We start from the raw sequence: 18494 nt of genomic DNA, 5'->3' as shown, positions 1-18494 counted from the left end.
AGGTGCATATCTCAGATAACCTAACAGACTTTTTCTTTGACTGGTTCAGGCGGAACTTGCAGTATTACAGTGATTTATTTTTGCATGACTTGTGTTCTTTGTTTTGTTTTTTGTTTTTGTTGTTGTTTGTTTTGCTCAGAGTGAGACTACAATTCTTCTTTTAGTGTCACAGAGCTTCCCATGCATGCTTGCTTGTAGCTTCCTGCAGCTTGCCTGACCCACTGAATGCGCCGCTGTGTTCGTAAATGGACATGGCTCCTTCTGCTGTAGGACAATGCACATTTTGCATTTCTGCGGAGGTAAGAATTAACAATGTATAATGAGAAATGTATCCAAATCTTTACTTAAAATATTTATTAATATAAAAATAAAATGCTAATTAATTGGGGAATAAAATATTTAATAACAAATAATCAACAATAATTATTAAAGATTTTTATTATTGTCATGCTCTGTGGATCTTGTCCCCAATGTAACATGTTTTTAACTGAATCATTCCTCTTTATAGTCGCAAGGCCAGTCTGAAGGACAAGGTGTTTCCCAGTCCTTCCAAGGCTTCCCTGGCCAAGGTCAAGGTCCAGTCTCCAGGGCCAGAGGAGGGTCCTGAGGCCAGTCCCAGCAAGGTCAGCAAGAGCTGGAGCTTCACAGAGAAGAACCGAGGTCCAAAACACGCCTTCAAAGGTCGGGGTGGTCCACTGCGTCAAAACTCTGAGGGTGAGACAACTCCACAGCTTCACCAGAACAATGGACATGATTCAGGGGCTGGAGTCAGAGCTCTGTGTGAGCAGATGTTTATGGGAAAAAAAAGCTTCATTCTCACTGGAAAAGAAAGTAATAGAAGTAGAACTTGTTTAATGTAATCAGTAGAGCTGTAAAATTATTTTAAAAAATACTGTGATTAAACACATTGTAGCTGAGGATTAATTACAATCATTGGAGATTTATGACAGGTGCAATCAACCGTGATTAATCAATTATATTTGTGACTAATCCAAATGGTGACATCATTCATATGGAGAAATATCAAAATTATGATACAAAAATATAACGTTTTATAGAGTTTGTGGATTTTGATCATTACTGTGCATCTTGACAGTTGTCCTCAACAACATTAACCAGTCTACAGTCCTACTGTGTCAGTCCACTTGTCAGCCCTAGACCTATTTACAGCACTGAGCTCGGTGAGACTGGTCTGACCAAAAGTTGAAGACTTTTCACAATGCATGCACGTTAAGATGGATTTTTAAGCTAGGAGTGCTCTATTCTTGCAATATGTGCAAAAAACATGTCTATCCACTGTAGTATACCTAAGGGTAACAACAATGACAACACAATAATAACTATTGGATGACAGTGCTATGCAGTTTAACTTAATGGTAAAGTAAAATTTTAAGCTTTTATTTTATTCTTATTATTTATTAAGGTTTCTGTCAGGACTCAGATTCAGGTGGTTTTTTATTTTGAGTGTTGTTACAGTGCTACTAGAGCTTTAACTTTACTAATGTTACAAAGTCATAGAGCAGCTGCAGCGCTACAGTATAACATTGAACTCCATATACAACAATAACTAACACCGGACGATGTTGTCTTTTGTGTCCACTTTTATATATTTACTGCCACCGAGACCAATTACAGTCATACAGTACATCAACCAGGGACACTACATCTACAAATATATCAGTCACAGGCAACATTTTGTTTACTGTCTTGTCAAAAAAAAGAAGAAAAGATTAAAATGCAGCACATTGACTTTGGACTGACAAGTCCTCCTGGTTGGACCAGTTGTCTTAACCTTTCATGTGGTAAAAGACTTACATTAAAGCAGTGAATACAAATGCAAGAGAAGAGAGCTCTGCCCTTTTTTCAACATGATGAGTCCACATGTTCCCATGTTTGTCTGTACAGTAACTCAATTTGTCCACCATTGTCATCATACTGAAATCCATAACCGGTCTTTCTCCATGTCTCTCCTGTCTCCCTCTTTTGCAGCAATTGAAGGTTTAATAAGTAAGATATTGGGTTGATATTTTGCTGGTTTCGCCTTTACAAATAAAATTGAAGTCACTTTCACCTGTGTGACAAAGTTGCATGCTGAAATCTGCTGAGATTTGTTCACTTGACATGAACCCTTTTATTTAGACTCTCTGTGAAATGCTCAGCATTGGAAAAGCTGAGGCAAACTTGTTATTATTCAGGACAGTGAAGGTTTTATTCTGGTTTCAAGTCAAGTGGTGCCAATTGAATTCAATGTGGACTCAAAAGCCCAAATCCTTTGCTTTAGGTTGCATGAAGAGACCTCACTTTTCCTACCAAATTCCTACCTTATCTCAGATCAGCAGTGATCACACCTTTGAGTTTTAAAATCTGGCTAAAGTTAACATGCTAATGTACAAAGGTTATATTCTGAACTGTGATTGGTGGTGGGAAGAGAGAACTTGTCAAGAAGAGTTTGAAAAAACAAAAAAAAGAGCTTTATTCCATCGGCACTATCCTTCAATTCTGCACCCAGTCTCTCTTCTGTTGTTTCACAAACGCTCGCTCACTGCACATACAAACACTAATTCTGAATCATCAAATCTTGCACCCTTGAAGCTCCGAGCAGCTTTGCTTCTAACATTGCTGGTGCTCTGGAGGAAGTGGATGAATTATTGTTGAAGGATGTTCTTGTCCTTGCTCTGTAGAGGCGAGTCTTCCTGGAGAGGAAATTGGTGACGATAAAAGCTGCCACTGTGAGTTTCTCACTCAAGAATTACCTCCAGGATTGAAGGTTACAATAAGGGCAATCTGGTAAGGATTTGATTTACTGCGCAGTTCTGGCCAATAAATCTGTTTTAATTACTTCAGAAGAAAAGGTGTCGTTAATGTAACACTATGTCTGCAGATCATGTGTGGGTAATGTGTGTCTTCTCCTAGTGTCATGAAGTTCCTGGTGTCAAAGAGAAGATTTAAGGAGAGCCTGAGACCATATGATGTCATGGATGTGATAGAGCAGTATTCTGCAGGTCACCTGGACATGCTGTCACGCATCAAGAACCTGCAGTCCAGGCAAGTCCACCTCTACTGTTCTAGAACATTTTAGTTGTATTATTGACTCCTCAAAACCTCCTCCTTGAAAAAAGATTTTTTATGTTTTAAAATGTGAAAGCAGATATGACACACAAATGCACAGTTTATAAAGGGTTCATGACCTTAGTGCCGCTCATCAGGGTATCAGCAATATCAACTATGACAAAAAAAAATAAACCAGACAGAAACAAAATAGAAAGTAACTGAATATTTTAGTTTTGAAGTATTCTACAGGGAAACTAAGTGTTACAACACTCATCTGGGATTGCTAGATTCTGTATCTAAATATATCTATGGGCAATTACTTGTTCTGGCCACAAAGGTCCTAAATATAAGCCTACATAGACTGTGTCACCCTAGAGGCCCAGTTTAAGTATGTCAGGATAGGGCAAACACTATATAGTATTTCACTAATACATTTCCCCATAGTGTTAACAAAAACTTTCACTTTCACTTTTGATCATTTTTCATTAAACTAATTTATTTCAACAATCACCGTCTTTTAGGGCCTAAACATGTTTTGTTTAGATCCCAATTTTCAGCTCGGGGAAACAGAATATCAGGCTGATACATGTGGTAAACAGTACTCAGAGGTATCTCTGAGCAGTCTTGGTCCACTGATCACTCAGTGTGTCGGTCCTAGCTTACAGCAAATTTTATTATGTTTATTTTTTGTGTGTCGGTGGATACACACATGTCGTGACACATATCATTGATTTTTTTGCCTGTTTCATTTGCTCGGCCACATGTGTTGTATTCAGATACCAGTTCTTTCCAACCTGTGATCTGTCCAAATACTGTACCACTGGCTTCCTCAATCCCAACGACTGCACCTGTGATTCATTTACGATAAGACATTGATGTATAATTCACACTGTTTTCTGTATCAGTTTTCCCTCCCACAAATGACTTCCTCTCATCCAGATCCCCAGAAGGTCAAACATGTTGGATAAATATATTCCAACAGTGAAATACATACACTCCTCATCCACAGAGCAAGTCAGACTCACTGTATGCCTTGAGTGTGTGGAACATATGGAAACTTGTTGTCCATAGCTGATGTAAATGCCACGTTGCTCCATTTTGCATTGCACTCATATCGTCTCTGTGTGCCTTGCCAGGATAGATATGATTGTGGGGCCCCCTCCCCCATCAACACCACGCCATAAGAAGTCCACTGAAGGTCCTAGGTTAGGTCATTAGACTGCACCTCTGAAAATGACCATTTTACCAGCATTATGTCACTTACACAGTAGATCAGATGTCAAAGCAGTTACATACTCTTTTATTGTGTTTGGTCAACACCGACCACTTTTGAGTTCATGCCATGTGACCTGTTTCATTGACCTGAGGGAAACATGATGCACAAATAGAATTGATATGATGTTTATAGATCAATGGAAGTTAGCATTTGTCCTAACAACACATAACGGTAAAAACTAAACACTGAGTCGATATTAATTTAACATTTATCTATGAATACATGTATGTGTTTTACTAGCCTGCATGCAGTCCAGATCTGGCTCTCAGCACAAATGCCGGTCTTTTCATGAAGACAATTAGAAAAAATTAGACAATGTGATCCAGGGTCTGTGGAGCAGTTCAGGTTTTTTATGTACTAAGAATAGTTTGAAGAACTGCAACATGTTGTATTGTTATTTACCTGTTAAAGTGTAGCAATTAATCTACTCTGTTAATAAGTTATTAAATTAAGATTCAAGTCAATTTAATCATCAAGTTAAAACTAAACAGTTTCCTCACTGAATGTAAATGAGCTACGTCACATGGTCTGACTCAACAGGGGTTTTGACAAAAGTAGATGCCTGCTGTCATACTGGACAGACGTAGTGAGAGCTCCGCTGGTAGGATGCAATGAAAATGAAGCATGACGCACAAAGGAAAAGCATGCAAAGTGATGCATTTTGTCCCAAAAATAACTGGATAGTCTCTGTTTTGGTAGCCTGCCCTTCTGTCCTAATGCATGTATCCACACTGTCATCACACCTGAAATCAGACTCTCAGTGTCATCCATTCATTCAGAAACATTTACTTGTAGCCTTGAGATTATTATTCACAGAAATGCTTTCTTTGCTCAGTTTCCATGTGAAAGTCATTCATACACTGGCATCATGACACGATATTTCTCTGTGTTTTTCCTAAATATTCAATTTAACTTTTCCCAAACTCTAGAGTCGACCAGATAGTTGGCAAAGGTGCAAAAGGTGAAGGAGAAGCTGAGGACCAGAGCATGATGGGACGTCTGGTCAAAGTTGAAAACCAGGTTGGCATATCTTACCCTGGGTCGGAGTATTTGGAGGTCACAGGGTTCCTTTCAAAGGAAATTTTAAAAAAAAGAGAAATTGCTGCAAATAGAGTATTTGCAGAAACACTGCAGAGTGATAAATGAATCAGCCACTAGGTGGCAGCAGGAAATAAGGTTGATTGATGAGAGTATTATATCTTCTTTATATATTATATTTTATATCTTTATATATTATACATTATATCTTTTATTGGATGTACTATAACCAGAGACCTATGTCTCCAACCACATCATGCATGGTGTGTAGGAAAAAGTTGTCCAACAGTGCTATAAAAAGAAGCTTCAAAACAAGAACTGGGTCTGTGCAAAAACAGTGATGACTGTCCCAGGCTAAAGAGTGTATTTCAGTAACACCTTGTTTGGTGGTGTGCTACTTTAAAATAGATGAAAAACAACAACAACAACAAGCATCATTCAAATTTGACTTTTTCGATTTCATTTCATTTTCTTGTGTATTCTCCTGCAGGTGGTCTGCATGGACAGAAAACTCGACTTCCTCGTCGGTGTGTACCTGCAGCGAATGGGGATCCCTCGCTCCGAAACAGAGGCCTTCTTCAACTCCAAAAATTCATATCCAGCCCCACCCTACCACAGTCCAGAGGAGACAAAGGAAGAAGAAAAAGAGGAGGTGAAGGAGGAAAAGGAGGTGAAGACATGCTCCCCTGCAGATATTCCCTGCTCTGATGGATCACTGGAAAAGAAAGATCCTTTACTGGGTCGATCTGTGGCCAGGTCAGTGGGCACTCCCTCTGGCAGCCGCCCCTCTACCTCTTGGCAGCACCAACTCCAGCACCCCCTCAGCCAGCCTGCCTGGAACAGCAGCGTGGCCAACACCCCTTCACCTGTCGGTGGCAGCTGTGAGCACTCACCCACCCTGTTTCGCCTTCCTCCTCCCCCGGTTCATGACCGTTCATCCTCATACCTGGGCGGCAACAGCAGAGAGAGCATCTGCCAGAGCAGTAGGCGCCACAGGAGGCAGGGGTATCAGCAGGATGCCACGGCTGTGGAGAGCGACACGTCCCTTTCCATCCCGTCTGTCGACCACGAGGAGCTGGAGCGCTCTTTCAGCGGCTTCAGCATCTCCCAAGCCAAGGAGGATTTCTTTGGTCCTTCATTCTTCACAGGCTCAGGTGGTGGAGTAGGAGCAGGGACTGAAGCTGGGCCTGGGAGTTCACTCTGTGCCAGAGTCAGACCCTTTATAGCAGAAGGTGAATCAGACACAGACTCTGACCTGTATGCACCCTCACCTCTGTCCTTCACTGGGGAGATGGTTGGAGAGAGGGGTTGGCCTGGACTGAAGTAGGTCTGTGGAGAAAGAAGGAGCTTCAGTTGCCAACGAGAGACCTGTCATGAGACTGTGTAGCCACATTATTATTATTGCTGTTACAATTTCAGAATATCGTAGATTTAGTGAATGTTTACGTTCAGCTTGTTGATCAAGAAAAATGGTAAAAAAAAAAATGTTAATGGTATTTTTTTCTCATTATGGTACTCTGGTTACAGTTTATGATGTTGCACCTTCACAGCACTGCATAATTAAAGTTACACAAAAAATTTTACACATTTTTTTACCTAATCGGGACCTGAGCACCGACAAGATCACAATGTGATACAGTGACATCAGAGGCCCTTCCTGCGTCTGTGAGATTATATTTTCATGATTTCTCTAAACATAAATATGGAAATTCGTGGGAAATTTGGGCAAAATTAAACAGAGATAATTGTTCTTTAGGGTTAAACCAACATGTTAAAGTGGACTCTGGATTTGACATGACTGCCATCTGTTGGTCATTTTATCCCTTCAGTTGCTACTAATCTGTAGTGTCAACTAACATTTGATGAGAGTAAGTACCACAGTTGCTTCAACTTTAGAGTCAAAGTACTAAACATACTGACATAACAATATGCATGTTGACATAAAAAGTGGTTAAAACTAAAATTGAAATTAGAGGCAGCCATCTTGGGTGTCAATTCAAAATGGCCTCAGTTTCTGTCAGTTTGTATGACAACAATTAAAGTAAATGTTCTATGAAGATGTAACTGTTCCTACCTGTGTGAGGAGGTGCTCAGGCCCAGTGGATGCTGCCTGCAGCCCCAGTGTTTTGTTCCCCTTGTTTCCTCTGATGACACAGACATCAATGAGAGTGTGGCACTCATAGTTTTGCATTGAACATGACATTGATTTCAATCAAAAAAAAAAAAAAACGAAATAAGGCATTTTCTTTACTTTAGCATTTACATGAACTTTAGCAGATCTTTAGTTCAACTCTGACCACTCGAACATTGGAACAGTGGCCGTTAGTGAGGCGAGATTGTTAGGCTATATGTGGTTAGCATAGTGTCTTGATAACTTCTATACCTTTGATAACATGAGGTGTTATGATGCCAAAAAAGAGTAAAATGCAGCTACAATGCAATACAATACAATTAGATTCTTGCAAAACTAAAAAGAAAGTGCCCGCTTCTCAGCATCATTGATTTAGCCTGATGTTTCCTGAACTACTGAGAGGAATTCCCCTGACAGTCTTGCAGCTTCATCATTATTCATCAAGCAGTCAACGCAGTCAATGCATGGCATGTGAAGTTGTCCATTCGTGGACTGTGTTCACAAAAGTGAACAAACATTGGTAAAACGCGGTTCATTTTCCCCACTTTTGTTTCTGTAAAGACAGTCAGTTGTGAATAGAAACATTAAACCTCCTGACTGGAGGTGGTTTGACTGGTTTCAAGCTGCAGTTCATTTTTAGGCAGCTTCACTTGAATTCCAATCATGTGCAGCCTGTGCTAAGTTCAAGACATTTTCCTTTCACAAAAAAGGGAAAAACTATAGACATAGAGGTGTGTGTATGGACGTTAGCTCCCACCTTTTGTATTATTTTGCACACTCGGTGACTAAAGTGCAAATGTTGGACTGAGCAGTTCCTGGTGAGACGTGAAGCATTTTGGCAACAAATGTTTCATGTCAACATCTCAACATTCAACAATGAGGAAGATGCAATAAAATTGGAGCGTGAGCTGCCCATTAACAACGATATCAACATGGCCTTATTTTCACACCAAAATCCATTGTTTTGTGAGTAAACAAGCAGTTTGACTCTGACTACTTCATGAACCATTGCTGGTGTTTCCACACAGATGAACCTTCTCTGTGTCCTGAGAGTGGATGATTAAAGTTTTACAAACTCCTGGAATTCAGGGTGGGCATGTACAGGCAGCATGAAGAGGTGGAGTAACAAATTATTGTCACTAGTCAAAGTTAAGTTTGTTAAGACAGACAGATGGACATGATAATGGAAACACTGTAAAAGCTGTTCATTCACATCCATATTTTTCTGAACAGAAGTGAGACAGTCTGTGTCTGACGGGCTTGTACACTCCTGACCATGAAACAGCACCACGTCATGTAACTGCACTCTTTTCCTCTTCAATAATAAAACTTTGTACATCAACCAAGGGCTTATCTTTAAAAACATTTAAACAGCACCGTGAGTGGACCGGCAGTGAGATCAGATGTAATGATGTTCTGTTCTCACTAGATGGCAGTAAAGATCTATTTGATAGAATTACTATTTTAGGCTTTGAGGAAGACGAAGATATAGACGTGGTATTTTAATCTTCTGATTAAGTTTCGGCATCAATGTTTTGACTTCTCCCAACTATTAATACTTAGCCTTGTTATTTTTACAAAAACAGCCCCCCCCCCTCCCCCAGGCCCCCAACTGACAGTATCATTGGCCTTTGTGACTTACACTTGTATCTGTTACCCTACAACTAGACTAGCCTGACCCTAGTTTAGCTGTCACTTTTTGCAATATTGTGTTTTGGTCAAGTGGTCAGATAAACCATTACAGCTTTACAACTTCACAGCCACACTGGTCTAACATGCAGTTGCAGGCTGTAGACTGCAGGGTGTACAGCAGCTGTGTGTCCACACGCCTCTATGGTGTAAAACTGAGCTGTTTTATTACTTTGTAAATTTTTACCTGCTTTTCTCATGCAGCTTTTATTTGACAACCAATATAACAAACCTTGTTGATTATGGTGCTCAACCTGGGGTCAGCTAATTTGTTAAGTGTTGTGAGAGCAGGGTTTTCATTGAAAGGGCGATACAAACTGCAATTGATTGGCTCATTTATAAAAGTCAAATGATGGCGACACAGCACATATACACTGTAGTGAGGCTAATTTACCCAGTGGAGAATTGACCACCGGTAGCACAAAACAAAGGACATACATCCAGCAAGGCCAGGCAATGTGAGTCATTTACAGTTTTCTGTGCAATGCTTCCAGGCAGTTACAGAAATGCTGCATGGCAAGAATGCCTTCATGTATATTATATTTTGAAGAACATGTAGTAATATATACACAAACATGTGTTGTCAATAGATAAAATAGATCCACACAAACCAGATTTTACTGAGATGTTTTTCAATGAAACTATTAGAATATCTAAGCGTTTCAGCCCATCCTCATCAGCCAGCTCTTTAACTTGAGCCTGTCCAAGATTAGTATTTAAACAGAACCATTACAAAAGTGAGGGTCGCTGACCTCTTTGTGATGAATGATAAGAGCTAACAATCAATGAGACCATTAGTGATCTGACAGTTATGAGAGAATGTTCTAGCGGGGAAGGACAGATGGACGCCATGTCTCTTTGTTATGGCATGTACCGAGCACCGTGGACAGAAATGCAATAAAAAATGGGACTCTACCACGGTCCTCCCTGTTCACCTCCCCTCTCCACTGATTTCACCTTCTCATGAGAACAAATGACACTGATGCCCTGCACAACGGCCGCACATGACATGTACAAAAACGACCTTCCCGTATGTGCGTTCTCTCTTAATGAGCAGAGATTAAATATAAAATCGTAATTTGTTTTTTACAGCAGAATCCACTCTGTGTCCTTGAACGCAACCCTGTTTGTGCAGTCAGAGAGAATCTGCTCTAGGTTCAGATTTTTTTTTATGTACATTGTTAGTTAGCAGACTAAAGTCCACCAGGGGCAGTCATGGACAGCCTTCATTTGTCTTTATATCTTTTTCATGACACACAAACACACAAAGGTAAAACATGTGTAAGTCCGTAATAACTGCGGGTGTGGGGATGTAACGATCGTGTAAATATAACCAGTTAACTGAGATTTATTACACAATGGCTGCCTTTCAGACGACAAACCAAACATGTGACCATTGATATGGGTTCACTGCTGAATCAATATGGCTTTGATATTCACATATGAATGGACCTTAAAACACCAGCACATGAAAAGATTTTTTTTCAAGGCCACAGGCTGCTGTGAGCAGCACCACAGTTATAACCTTGGATACATCCAAATGCACAACATTTGAACACCTGTTAAATAATAATAAAATTAGATCCAATTAAGCAATATTATGACAGATTATTAAAACTTCACTGCAACTATATTTTAGTATTTAAGTCTCATTAGACAGATGTATGTAAAAATAATGTTATAAATAATGTAAAATCATGAAACAAAAGAGAGAACTGCTCTCATGGATTAAATGTAATTTGTATTGTACATGATATAGTTGCTGTTTATTTTAAAGTTAGCAAATAAACAATATGAAAAAAATAATACAATGTGCAAAACAAACAAACAAGGCTCTGAAGGGTGAACTAAAAGTCTACGTTAAAATATTTTATACAAACTTTCTCTCCGTGGTACAAACATTTTGTCATTAGTATTAAAGTAATTTATTATAGAAAGAAAAGTCTAAACCTTATCCATCTGCCATAATGGGCCCTCGTTCCTGACTAATCAATTTCTCACTCCTGAATTTTTTTTTTAACCTGAGCCGATATTTAATTTTGTTTAATAAAATATCAAAAATATGTTCCAGGCCAATACATTGAAGAGAAAAATGATTTGTAAAAAGCCAATTAAGGATAAAGAGTTTGTCATTAATCATCAGACAATTAACAAATCAAATTGAGTGTTCTGTCCCTCAAGGCCTCTGCTTAGAGCAAAACTAGATGTTCATTAACTGCAGCCGAGCAAAGACATAACAAATGTGTTCACACAAAACCTGACAGGACAAATTAACCTGCTGTAACAGCCGACATTCACCAAAATCATACACACACAATTTACTGTTTGTTTCAAAAATTTGATTTGTGTTGACTTATAGACAAAGATAAACTAGTTGCATATTTAAATAAATGACTTTATCTGTACATTGGTGGTTACCCTGATTAGTAACACCAAAGTCAAACAGAAATGAGAAAACCACAACAGCAGCAGGAAACACACATACACCCCTGCCCCCCCCACACACACACATTCACCTAAGTGAAAAGCACTGAATGATGAGAGTTGAATTTTTTTTTTCAGAGACAGAAATGTCCGTTAATGAATTTTTCCATTTATCTATTCATTATAATTTAATTGAATCCCTTTACCTTGTGCCGTTTATTTTCTACACACTCACACAGTTTAATCTTTGGTGAGATTTTTTTTCTTTCCAAGGACATGGATCAAAGGTGCTTCACCTTCGGCTAGAACCAATTTTAAAAGGAATCATCAAATATATTTTTTAGGTCCACTGGTGAAAGTTGTCTGTAGAAAGTCAAAAAATGTTTTTCTTTCTGTAAAAGTGCATGCAATATTTCTTATGCGTTTTCCATTAGTTTTACTTCTGAAATTTTAAAAACAATTTGCACCACCTTATAATGTTGTAATTTGTCTGACAGGGTTATACAACAATCTGTATATAGTTTTTAGTACACTGGCCTGTCAGTAAACACACAGAAGTATATTTAAGTAATACTGTCGTTTGATTGTGTTCTTGTCAAGGTGTCCATTTGACAGCTGTTTTATTCCACTTTTTTTTTCTCAATCCTAAAGTTCCACACCTGACCACTAGATGGACTCTAGTTTTACAAACCTGCCTCAACCAGAGCGACACACCTGTATGTCGATGTCTTTATTAGCAACAAATGCCGTCTGTTCTGATCGTTCAGACGTCTCCACACACTGCCTTGACACCGACACATGTAAGTCTGCTTCTGTCTTCACCTTTACTTCTTCTGTTAATGTGTGTTTACACGTGTTTCCTTTAAGTGTGAAACATGACATGAGTGAAGGGCAAACAACGAGCCTAGCATTTAACAATGCAACACATTTAAAAAACAAACAAACAAACAAACGACAGTATAGCTTTTAAAAACACAAATAATGGGTTTCAATTCAGTTACATTTGTACTTCCAAGTACTGTATAGACATTAAATTAAGTTTCAGTGTTTACATTTACTGGTGTAATTAAATCTAATGTAACATATGTTTAGCCCTGTGACCTGACAATTGACTAAATAATCAGACAGAAATGTTGTGTATTTTATTTGGTTTTCTTGGTAAACGTCATGGTTGAAATGTAATTATTTTGATTTATAAGCTACCATTTTTAAGCCTTAATTTATCTCAGTCTGTTGTGATTACACATAGTTTAATTTGAAGATTTGTAGTTTAAAATGCTGAGTCATCTCCTATTTTCTATCTATCTTATTTAAGTTAATGCAGTGAATCTTCTTCACTGTACTTTAAAACACTCTTCAGGAATGTGTGTGACTGCAAACTGAAGTACATGGCACAGAACTGTAGTGGTACAATGTGTGCGCTTATTTGCAGGTGACAAAGTAAAAAAATAAATCCCTGATGTGTTTTCTGTGACATTTCCCATCTCTGTAATGTTATTCATAAAAGCAGAGGCAGCCTGTGTTAAATCAGATCAAGGTTGCAGGAGAATAAAGCAGTCGTGGCTGAATGACTAGTCCTTCACTTGTGCTCAGCAGATTTATTGTGAATACAGGTAATGACAGTCGTATTTATCTCTTAGTTCAGAAGTGAAGTTGTTTTCTCCACAGAGATATGCAGTTTGCCCGTCTATAGGAGCTGAGTTTGTCTGATAAAGCTTTTATTTGAAGTGTTCCTTTTAAGCTACCGAGGTTCAAGGATAGATGGATATAATGGATGGAAGTTAAAAGTTGTTCAAAACTTCAACATAAAAAATAACAAAAAATGTTCTGTCGGTTCTTTTTTTCCCTCTTCAGCTGTAGCTGTTTGAGGAGGAGATGTTTCTGAGTATTCGCTGGAGCTGAACTTTTCAAAGTTATACCAAGTAAGTGAAGTTGACAGATACGAATTTCATCCATTACAGTGTGTGTGATAATGATGAAGTTATTAAAGTGAGGATGACGCTGGTGATTGAGATGATGGTACGATTATTATGATGCTGACCACATGTCAATTATGATGTCAGTGTAAATAAATAAATAAATGAATAAATATATATAAATATATATATATATATATAAAGACGACACCATTGAAAGTGGTGATGCAATGGTGACAGAGATGATGCAATTGATGGTGATGACAGTAATGATTATGGTGATTGTGATTCTGATAGTGATGCTGTGAGTGATGGTGATCATGGTGACCTGGTGGTGACATCATCGATTGTAACAATGCTGATAATGGCAATAGTAATTGTAATTATGGCGATTATAACAGCAATGGTGTCAGTGACGGTAGTGGTGATGATGATGGTGATATTGGTGATGTACTTAATGATAATGACTCATCCCACATAACTGGCCAACCTTTCCTCCTAAAATCACACTGCAGCTCACGTAGTTAATATTTGGCAAATGTCTTAAGCTACTTAAGATTAAAAGGTCCTTCGTCATGGTCTCTGATCTTCAGAGTACCCCACAGATTTCTGTGAGAGGAAGCCAACAGTTTCTTTGGCATCTGCATATAGTTCTTTACCTGTTTTCAGAAATTACTTGTGTTTCAAGAGAAAAAAAACACCAAGATGACATTTTAATTTAGGTTTTATTTTAAAATCTTCTCATGTGTTCTCTTATTAAGTCCTTCTATCAAGGGAATTTCTTCATCTACCGAAATATTTGCTTATAAGAACTGTAATCCTTAGATCATATAACTGTCTGTATCATCTTTTTTGTTTTGTGAAATAAAGTTGATCTTAGTTGGCAAACTCAGTTCATTCTGGTCAGGACTCAGACCGTCTTTGGAGACACTGTAATACCAGAGTGAACTCCATCATACAGTACGTCAATACGATCTTATCAAACTTTCAAAACATACATACTCGTGTATTGTAAAATATTTCTCTTCTACTTTGTGTATCACTTAGAGATTACAAAACATTTACTGCTGTTCTCTTTCATACTATTTCGTACATATACATCATACATTATATACTTTTTTTTCTGAAGTACAAACAACAAAGTTATTTTGTGTTTTTTTTCCCATGATGCTTTCATCTGTGACAGATCAGACCCTAAGCTTTTTTAGGGTTTTTTTTTATGGTGGTGAGGTGAAGGGATTCATTTGCATCTACAAATAAACGTCACTTCAAATGTGAATTTAATGGTTCAAAGCATCACTACAATAAAACCATATTTCTATTTATGCCAAGGTTCATGGGGCTTTAATCAAAAGCCTAAACCGTACTTATTGGCATGAATAAAGCTGAGTTAATAACAGTAATTCTGCCATGCTTTGTATTACCAGCGATCTGTATGTTAAAATCAGCTTTTGTCACAAGTCTACAGTACATTCACTGCTATGTGTTGCAGTGTAATTTGTTTTTGCTGTGAACCACAGTTGTATTGCTGCAGTTCCTATATCACTGCTGTAATTATACCAACCATAAGCAGGAGATGTAGTTATCTTAGCAAAGCTCTCACTATTATGAAAAACAGGAATCAGCTAAACAAAGGAGGGAGCTGCCGAGTCCATTGAAGCCACTCTGTGTAGCTCAATAAATCCTTCTCAGCAAAATGAGCAAAATATAATTGAACTCTGAGCAGACAAAGAAATAATGCTGTGAAAGCACTCTAAAAGTAAAGTTTTCAGCTGGTTGTTTATAAGAGGAATAGTAATTAACACACTTTCATCCTGAGCACTCGTCATAACACAGCAAAGATCCAAACCCTGGAGAAGCCAGTGCACAGATAGATTGGTGAACTGGAAATGCTCTTGGGATGATGTTGACCTTCATGACTGTCCGAGGTAAATAGATTTTATCATGAGCCACATATTGCACCACCAGATATGCTACAGTAATCATGGAATATATTTTCAGAGACTCTTTTGATGTTACTTTAAAGAAGTATTTTTTGACAGACATCTGGAAGAAATTATCAGAATTTGAATTGTGTGCCGACAATCTGTCAAAACACACACTAATGACAGCTCTTAAAGAGTTTATTATTAGTGTTTGAAAAACATATTTTCTCTTGGTTTTTATGGTGGTGCAGTATCATGGTGATTATTCTTTCATAGTATAGAGACATGGCTCCGTCCCAATTTGTGTCCATGGTTCTAGGCTGAAAAAAATATCGGCAGCAACTCAAACTGCTGAATGTCCTCTTTAAAATTAAACAGTTGACTACAAGTATCTTCATGGAGATGTTCTTTTTTTATATCTGCATAATAAATTATGCAGGAATTTTGGATCAGTGTTTGCACTAGACCATGAATTCAGTAAAGTAATACCACATTATGATATACGTTATGTGATTGTAAACAAACCTAACGAAAAACCTATTTAGTACTGGGTACTACATCAATTTTTTTATTGTGTGAACAACATGAATTGTGATATTATTTATTTTTAATGCACCATTTTCACATTTCTCTGTGCTAAGCACTGAGCTAATCCTAACCTTTCTCTTTTGTGACTCCTTTACCCCATCCTTCACCCCATAGAATCATAGACATCATAGAATCCCTCACTACACTTATCTGTTAAGATTTACTGACAAAATTTCCTTGCAAAATTCATATAACTAATAAAGGTCTCGCGCTACCTCTAAGGACCACTGTGTCAGACTTCATTACTTTAAGCTCTGTCTTCCTGATAAACTGAGCACTTAGTTTATGAAATTGTACAGAAAGTCACTCATTCATCTTTCTCATGCTTTAGACAGATCAATTTTTGTCCCCTCTACATTGGGTTTGGGACACAGCGATGACCCCAGAGCAGCACTCCAGAGTGGCTGTGAATGCATTGTAGCCGTCAGTGAGATTACATTCATTCATTAGTATTCAGTGGGAGTAGCCGGGCTGATCCACTTTGCCTCAGGGAATCCTTACGTAGGAGCTTGGAGTCAGATAGAGGCAGTTTGCAGTATCTGTATGTTTGACATAACCTTGTCTTATCTGAGATCATAACGTCATTAATAAAGCGTCTTGCTAACCATCAACTTCCTGGATTAGAAAACGATTTCCACTTGGCAATTTCATGAATTAGGTAATGAAAATATGAAGAACAGGTCATGATGTGCAAGGTGGTGGTAGAGTGGGGTCACTCAATAAAGCTCACTTTGTTGCTAGCAGTTTATCATTAGCATGTTCCAAATATGGGGAATTAAAGTAGTAATTGAGGGTCACAGAGTGTAAAAGTAAGAATGTCTTCTCTTATCTTCATACACTGTGAGTACAGTTTGGTATTTTCTATTCTTCAGGGCTTTATTCAGTCTCTAAGCACAATTTAACATTTAAATGTCTTGATGCCGTGTTGATCTTATTATATTGGCAATATGGGGTTGGTATTTCCAGATATATCAGAAGATGAATTGTGTAAAGACCACATTGATTAGAAGAAATGCGACATTCTCAGTAAACCATTGTTTTTATGAGGTGCGGTCTTCAGTGAGAAGGTCAGAGTGGATGGTTCAGAAAAGTAATCAGTCAATTTGAAGAAATCTAAATGTGGGTGACATTAGCTTCTGTGACATGAAGCTCACATTGGAGAGAATGTCAAGGAAAACATGGTAAATTCAAGGTTTTCAGTGACTTGATTCTTTGGGAATAGAAGGCAAGTGTGTGAAGGGAGGCTGTAGAAGACGGCTACAGCCTCGGAAGGTCACATACAGACTGCTGTTGGTTTGTGCAGACAGAACGTGAGGTGGATTTCAGATGAGGCGTAACTTAAGAGACACATTTAACTCTGATGGTATTGACTGAGAGGGACTTCCTGTGAAACTGACAACACCCACACATCCAGTGACACACGCACAAATACACACAGGCTTTGTTTGACAATGGCAATTTAGAAATGTCATCATTCTAGCCTTACAGCATCAGAGTCTGCTGTCATGAAGAACAAAGTTGGGTGATTTTTTTTTTCTCTCTGTACTGTACTGGTATTGATTGTAAAAATAATCAAAGAAAATTGTGGCCCACAGCCCAGAGTGATTTAAAGCCAGGTACCAAGAAATAAGGGTCACAAACAGTGCAGTCAAGTTGAAAAAACAGAAGATGGGCAACAGAATGTGGGTAATTGGTGAGAAAATGGACGTGTAATTGAAAGGGAAACTTTTATCTCTGTGTGACATTGAAGGGCTGACTGCCTGCTTTTTTTTTGTTTTTTTTTCGTTTGTTGATTGCAGTTGCTGTCATGAGGATTAACACGGTCGCCAAGCTGAAGGATCATTAGTTCCTAATGTGAGCAAAAGGCAATGTTACAGCTCGGAGTTTTAAGTATTAGAAAAGATAGAAGTTTAATTGTCGTTGTACATATGGTTACATACAGCAGTATTTGCTCACTGCAATAAAATGAAATCCATCAGAGAAACTGGAGGAGTGGGCTGCACTTGATTGTGTTCATGAGACAGAGTGGTTTTGATGTCTCGTCAACGCACCACAGCCCTGCTGCTCATGGGATTTGCACTAGCAATCTTGTAATTACAAGGAAGATCTGCTGACCACTAGGCCTAGCCTTAGTGCAATAAGTGAAATGACAGGGGCATTATTAGTCCAGGGCAAAGTGTGCAGGCAGTTAGAAAGTACTAATGATAAATACTGAGCAGGTTTACAAAAACTAATGGTGAGATTTAAAAATGCTCCTCATAACAGACTGTCTTTTTGAAACCAGAGGCAATTACATGAAGAAACTGTAGTGCTGAACATGCATTGTTCTGTGAAGTTGTGCATCCCCATCCAAAGCCCACACAAATATTTATAGCCACTAAGTTGACAATTTTACAGCTATGTTTCCACCTCCAGTAATTTTCATCATTTTTCTCTGACAGAAAAGTTTCCGTAGA

The 18494-nt window shown here is 38.3% G+C and overlaps 2 protein-coding genes across 5 annotated transcripts in view; both read left to right on the top strand.

The window, feature by feature from the left end:
• LOC103384656 (potassium voltage-gated channel subfamily KQT member 2-like) overlaps positions 1 to 10826 on the top strand; it is a 23663-nt gene extending 12837 nt beyond the window's left edge. Inside the window, exons 11-15 of one of the 3 annotated variants that reach the window (XM_008318243.3) lie at positions 509 to 714; positions 2682 to 2787; positions 2914 to 3045; positions 5257 to 5347; positions 5856 to 10826. In XM_008318243.3, the coding sequence (XP_008316465.1) occupies positions 509 to 714; positions 2682 to 2787; positions 2914 to 3045; positions 5257 to 5347; positions 5856 to 6692 (1372 nt within the window). In that variant the 3' untranslated portion in view covers positions 6693 to 10826. Of the gene's footprint in view, positions 1 to 139; positions 715 to 2681; positions 2788 to 2913; positions 3046 to 5256; positions 5348 to 5855 lie in introns of those variants that run through there. The other 2 variants (XR_003050898.1, XM_025059476.1) reach the window with 2 other exon arrangements.
• A 1180-nt stretch (positions 10827 to 12006) lies between these two features.
• The window catches only part of LOC103384655 (neuronal acetylcholine receptor subunit alpha-2-like), a 46374-nt gene continuing 39886 nt past the window's right edge, over positions 12007 to 18494 (top strand). The window contains exons 1-2 of one of the 2 annotated variants that reach the window (XM_008318241.3): positions 12007 to 12409; positions 13464 to 13531. The gene's annotated coding sequence lies outside the window, so the exon portion shown is untranslated. The remainder of the gene's footprint in view (positions 12410 to 13463; positions 13532 to 18494) is intronic. The other variant, XM_025059122.1, reaches the window with a different exon arrangement.

The sequence above is a fragment of the Cynoglossus semilaevis genome, chromosome 10, assembly GCF_000523025.1.
Source record: "Cynoglossus semilaevis isolate Cse_v1.0 chromosome 10, Cse_v1.0, whole genome shotgun sequence".
In the NCBI taxonomy this organism is placed as follows: Eukaryota; Metazoa; Chordata; class Actinopteri; order Pleuronectiformes; family Cynoglossidae; genus Cynoglossus; species Cynoglossus semilaevis.
The sequence above is the reverse complement of the archived record's forward strand: the minus strand, read 5'-3'. Positions and strand labels throughout refer to the sequence as shown.